This window comes from Lynx canadensis, chromosome D1, assembly GCF_007474595.2.
Source record: "Lynx canadensis isolate LIC74 chromosome D1, mLynCan4.pri.v2, whole genome shotgun sequence".
Classification (NCBI taxonomy): Eukaryota; Metazoa; Chordata; class Mammalia; order Carnivora; family Felidae; genus Lynx; species Lynx canadensis.
In genome coordinates, this window is record NC_044312.2 from 109119611 (window position 1) to 109125437 (window position 5827).

Consider the following 5827-nt stretch of genomic DNA (forward strand, 5'->3'; position numbering starts at 1 on the left):
TATTTTTATTTGCTAACACTGGAAGCCCTAATGATGGCCTTGTAACTCATTAAACAACACTTTCTTCCTTGCAAGTAAAATCTAGCTTAGCCAGTATCTTTCCCTTGTCTTATGTAAAGTGTGTTATTGATGATTGTCTTCATAACCCAGTGCACCTGTTACAGTGTATCGAGATGGGATCATGACTCAACTACCAAGCGTCTCCACACCAATCTACACTTCCACAGTTGCCATGCTGGGGGGAGAGAGGGCCGGGAGGCTGAACGCTAGCGGTTAGTGCTTTGCCCCAGAACTGACATTCTATGTTTCATTAGCCAGAGCTGGTCTCATGTCCAGGCCTAAGTTCAGGGAGGTGGGGAAGGGGACTAATGTACCTAGAAGTGGAGAGCCAGCAACATTGCTAATGTCCAGACAGGTGGCCAGTGGCTGATGGAACTTGGGGTCTTCCCTTTTGGGAAGAAGTCATGGTTGGAAGAGGGGTAGTTGCGGGAGCATGTCGTTGTTGCTATGACCTTCAAGAAGTTTAAGTATGAGCAGAAGTATGTGGAGACTGAGTGTGCAAAGGGGTGGACTGTGGTGGATGCCATGGGCTCATGTCCATCCCTACCTTCCCAGGAGTACTGAGAGGATGTGAAACTGAAAACTTTACTCAGACACCTCTTAGTCAAATTAAGCACATGCATGCCTTATGATTCAGCAATTCTCTTCCTAGCATGTGTCCCAGGGAAATTGCCACATAGACACATGAAGGGACATATTGTGACGCTCGCTGTGGCATATCTGTGGTGGGGGCAGGGGAGCTGGAGGTCATCTGGTGCCCAGCACTGGAGAAGTGAGTGGACAAAATGGGACGGATGCATGGATGGGTGGACAGGTGGGACAGAAGGATGGCTGGTGAGTCCTTCCATGGGCCAGTGATCTTAATCTTAGGCTGAGGATTATCACTACTTAGTGCATCTGAAGTCAAAAAGAAAACGAGTACACTTCCCAGGCTCCCTTGTGCTAGAGGTCTGTGTGAGAAACAGATGTCCTCTAAATGACGTGGGCAGAGGAAACAAGACGGAGGCCACTCAGCGGCTGCGGGAGCCTCGGCCTGTCTGTAGCAGGGCCAGCGCTCTGGCTTTGTGGGTGCCAAGAGGCACCTGGGCTCTGGCAGCCCACCCACATTCCAGGATCGAGGCCCAGCTTCTGGGTGCTCAGAGGAGCTGGACTGCAGGCAGGGCAGGGGGTCCTGGAACTCAGCAGTGCCACAGGCAGCTCCTGGGGGCCCCCTTCTCTAGCCTTCCCAGCCACTTTGGAAGTAGCCGGGTGTCTTAAATCCCTTTCCTGGATTCTTTCCTGGAACCAAACCCTTCCTGATTTGGCAATGGCATGCCCAGATCACCCAGCAAGTTACGGCCGTGGCCCCAACTTGGGACAGACCTCCTGACCTGACCTGTGACAGCCTGCTTGTCCCGGGCCCTGCTTTCCTTTCCCAGTCCGCCACAGTTAGGAGGGGCAGGAATGGTCCATGGGGAACCTGTGGGCTGGAAGCCCAGGAGGCAGGGGCCACACGAGAGGCCCTTCCGGAGCAGAACAGTTAGGCCCCAGCCTCTGGTCATCCTCTGCCCAGCACTGCTGATTGATCACCGCTGATGGACCACAACCCCCCACCGCCACCCCAGGGGCTGGCCCAGGGCAGAGAGGCCTGGGGACTCCGCCGCCCTGTGACCCGTGCAGGTCTCTGTCCTCACGGTGCGGTGATGGCAGCCTGCTCCAAGATGATGAAACACCATTACTAACCAGCTGGGTGACCACAGGAAAATCACTCAACCCCTCTGGCCTACAGATTTCCTCATCTGTGGGGCCCCACTGAGCTGTTGCAAGGACGAAACGAGGCAGTGTAGGTGGAAAATACCAGCTTGGTGCCCGGCAGCAGGGTCGGCACCAATACACTTGAACTCAAAGTTGTCTTGCATATTTGGAGAAAGAACAAAGGGACTAGTTTTTCTTAGCTAGAAGATTCTTAGGTCCACAGGTTGGGTTGCAGCGAAGGAGAGTCAGCTTAGTTTTAGCCCACGTTATGGGGCCTTTCTGTCTTAGCTCCCCAAATGTACTGACAGGCCCTTCCTAGAGCTGGCTCCAATCGACACAGCACGGGGAGCCCCCCTCCCGGGAAGGAGCTGCTAAGCCCTCTCTGCGACTGGCCTCCGGTCCGGTCCGTTGCGCTAGCTAGCCTGAGCTCCCTGGGGCAGGCACCCGGCAAAGCTCTGGAATTAGAAAGGACCAGTCCCAGGTGAGGAGGCCTAAATCCAGCTCCCTCGTTTCTAAATTGCCGCAAGGCTCTGGGCCACCTCCGGCCCCACTCTGGGAAGCAGAGACAAGGGTGCTTTTTCTCCTACTTGCTGGGCAGGGATTCTGGAGAAGCCCAGCATACCGGGGCAGAAAGATACGTTGGGCCCCTGCAGTAGGGGTGGGGGTTCCTAGTCTGGAGGTTTTCCTGGAGCCTCTCGCCCCCGCCCCGGTGTGCGTGCCCCCAAGTGGGGTTCAAAAGAAAACAAACCAGTAAAGTCACTGGTGAAATGTAGGTTATTTTAAAGAAAGGACCCACAGGACTGGGTCCTGGCCCTCAGTGCCCTTCTTGGACAAGACCCTGTAAGGGCCACAGTCGTCCTGCTCCCGCCCGGCCTGGCCTCCAGGCTCAGACAGCAGCTGACAGCCCACGGAGGTAGTCCCCAGCCAGGGGCAGCACAGCCCAGTCATCGGTCCGCAGGGCCACGGGCACCCCGTCCTCCTGGGCCGCCTCCAGTCGCAGCAGCAGCCTCGAGTCCGGGGGCAGACGGATGGCTACGTGGTAGCTGGTGGGGGGCTGGGCCACCACCACGAAGGGCTCCAGATGGCGGGACACCAAGGCCTCCAGCCCCTGTGGCCCAAGAGGGCACCAGAGGCGACTCTCGGCGCCCTTCGGCAGGCAGGAGTCCCAGAGCTCCTCGAAGAAGCCCAGCTTGTCCCCCTCGGGGGCCGGGGGGAAAGGCAGAAAAAGGTCAGCGAAGTTCACGGGCAGCGGTGGCAGGTGGGCATGGCACGTGAGGCCGGTGGGCGTGGTGTAGAGGGCACGCACGTCCAGCCTCGTGGGGGCCGGGCGTCGGGGCTGCAGAGGCAGGAGCAGAGGACGGCAAGGGCGGCCGGGGCACAGGCAGGGCACGTGGACGGCCCCCAAGGGCGCGTACACTTGTCCTTCCCCGCGGAAGCGCAGCTCCAGCGAGTACGCCGGCTCCAGCACCTCCACGTGGAGCTGCAGCACCGGGCCCGGGCCCGCCGCTCTGTGGGGCCCCACGCTCAGCCGGACCGGGGCTGGGGCCTCCTGCACCATCAGCACCGCAGCAAAGCCCTGGTTCTCGGCCACCAGGGAGGAGGCCAGCGCGGGTGCGGCAGGCGAGGGGCCCAGGGCCACCCCCAGCTTGGGCCCCGCAAGGTGGGCCAGGAGGACGTAGTAGAGGCGGGCATGGTCCCGCCCGTCAGGGTCCTCCCACTGCCTGGCCAGCGCCTGCAGCAAGTCGGCCAGGCCACCCCCAACACCCGCCCGCAGCAAGGCCCGGCAGACCCGGAGCAGGGCCTGCTGGAGGCCCCAGTCCGTGCAGTGCGCAGCTGCGGCTCCCAGGAAGCCGAGGGTGGCACTCTGAGCATTCCCGTCTGCCACTTCTGCCAGGATCTGCAGGTGCCAACGAAGGGCCTCATCTCTGCCCGGCCCGGACACCACCTCCTGGCGCAACGCCACTCTCAGGGGCTCCCCCAGCTCGGGGCCCACGCGATCCAAGAGGTCCGCAAAATGCGGAGCCAGCACCGGCCGGGCTCGGTACAGCCGGGCCAGTCCGTGGGTCAGGGGTGTCAGCACCGTAGGCTGCGTGGCTAGGCACTGAACAACCAGGTGGGAGGCCTGGAAGCAGAGGGTGGCCGAGGCCCGGGGGCCCCCATCCAGGGCTGCCCTCTGCCGCAAGCCAGCCAGCAGCTCCTCCAGGTAATGCCGGGGGCTCCAATCCTGGCCTTTCTCTTCCTTTTCTTCATCTTCCACGCAGAGCAGGCACAGCAGATGCAGGCGGGCCAGGAGGGCCATCGGGTCGTGCAGGAGACTGGGCAGGAGGCCGCGGCATAGCCGGGGACCCAGCAGCAGCGGCGCGGCCTCCTCGGCTGTGGGGCCCAGGGGCCAGTTCTCTGGGAAGCTCAGAAGGCAGTGCAGGTGGAAGAGGTGGGCAGGCAGGGGCAGCGCCGGGTGCTGGGCAGCCACGGTGAGCCGGCGGAGCAGCAAGGCCTCATCCTGGGCCGTGAACAGGGCTTCTCCAAAGGCTGCCTTAAGCGCCAGAACAGCGTGCAGCAGCGTGAGCTGCGCTGTGCCCAGCAGCCGCACCAACTGCGGCTTGAAGAGCACTGGCGTCTGTCCCCGGAGACCCCGCAAGGCCCAGCCCAGCAGCCACAGAAGCTGGGCCTGAGCCACAGGAGTGAGCAGGTAGGAAGTGTCCAGAAGCTGGGCCACAGCAGCCCGCAGCTCCCGGGCCTCCTCAGGAGTGGGTTCCAGCACCGCAAGGCCACACTCCTCCTCCGCTGCTGGCCAGCTGGGTGCCTGCGGCTGAAGGCGGGCATCCCCCTCCTCGGCTAGCGCCCAGTTCCAGGGATCACCCCCAGAGGGAGTATCCCCAGCCATGAGCAGGCCCTGCAGGCCGGCCCTGGCCCTGGCCCGTATCACCAAGGTGTTGCGCAGAGCGAGCGCCAGCAGCAGGCTGAGCGGCTGAACCGGGCCTTCCTGCCCCAGCAGACCCCGCAGCAGCCCCAGGCAGCCCCCCAGCAGCCCAGGCTTGCAGCTCTCCAGCTCCCGCAGGCACTCACACGCCGTGGCCTGCAGGGGGCGCTGCTCCGAGGCGGGGCCAAAGCCTCGCCCCAGATCGCGGCCGGAGGCCAAGCCGAGAAGAAGGGGCAGGAGCCGGCGGGAGGCTTCCGAAGTGGGGCCCAGCGCATCTCCCGCCACCAGGGCCGTGGTGGCCGCCAGCAGCAGGGGCCGCCGCAGGGCCGAGGGCCGTGGGGGTAGAAGGACCAGGGTGTCCAACAGGGAGGTGGCGGCTGCCTCGGCTGCAGTGGCGTCCGGCCACAGCTGGGCTGGATACTCCAGGCTCAGGGCCAGCAAAGAAACCTGGAGACGGGGGATTTGGGTGGGAATCACGAAAATGAGGTTCAGGGCGCGGTGGGCTGAAGTGACCGGATGGGTCAGCGCAGGGAGCGCACGCAGGGCCTACCTTGGTCTGTTCGCTCAGCTTCTCACTTCTCAGTTCGCTCAGCAGGTCACGACCCAGGTCCTCACCCTCGGGACCTGCCATGAAGGCGGACGGGCTGGCCCGGAAGGCGCCCAGGCGCTGCGCCCAGGTTTCCCGGCTCAGGGGTCCCATGGTCCGGCACGCAGGTCCCTGCAAAGAAGCTAGGGAGGATCAGGCTCGCGGCCGCCAGAGGGCGCTCGGGCACCTGCTCGCACCCCCAAAGGGGCACGGCCACCCCAGGGCCGCCTCGCAAATCCCAGCTGCCCTCTGCCACGCGCAGACGCCAGCGGAGACCCCGCGCCTGGATCCCGGGATGAAACCGAGAAGTTTCGGGGGTGACGCCGGGGCGGGGAGCCGAGGGTCCCCGCGGGGCAGGGCCGCCGGCGCGGGGTGCGTGCCGAGAGCTCATTAGGCCGCCCGCCCGCGGCCGGCACCGAAACCACAGCGCCGCCCCGGCCCCCGGCGCCCGCGGTAACGGGCCGGCAGCTCTCACCGTAGCTGACTCAGCCGCCGCGGGCACTGGGGCCGGCCGGCTCCTTCCGGGC

General features: G+C 63.8%; 1 protein-coding gene across 1 annotated transcript; it reads right to left on the reverse strand.

Annotated features, from left to right (window-relative positions):
• Window positions 1-2545: 2545 nt before the first annotated feature.
• Window positions 2546-5827, reverse strand: AP5B1 (adaptor related protein complex 5 subunit beta 1). Its single transcript, XM_030333107.1, has 3 exons — window positions 5776-5827; window positions 5265-5432; window positions 2546-5161 (listed from the first exon to the last, which is right to left on the reverse strand). The coding sequence occupies exons 2-3, from the start codon at window positions 5412-5414 to the stop codon at window positions 2681-2683; spliced, it is 2631 nt and encodes an 876-aa protein (XP_030188967.1). The 5' UTR covers window positions 5415-5432; window positions 5776-5827; the 3' UTR covers window positions 2546-2680.

Excerpts from the sequence above, each read along its gene's own strand:
- AP5B1 (XM_030333107.1), bottom strand. The coding sequence starts at position 5,414 with ATGGGACCCCTGAGCCGGGAAACCTGGGCGCAGCGCCTGGGCGCCTTC. Across the intron at positions 5,162-5,264 it reads AGCTGAGCGAACAGACCAAG|GTTTCTTTGCTGGCCCTGAG; the intron begins GTAGGCCCTGCG and ends CCCCGTCTCCAG.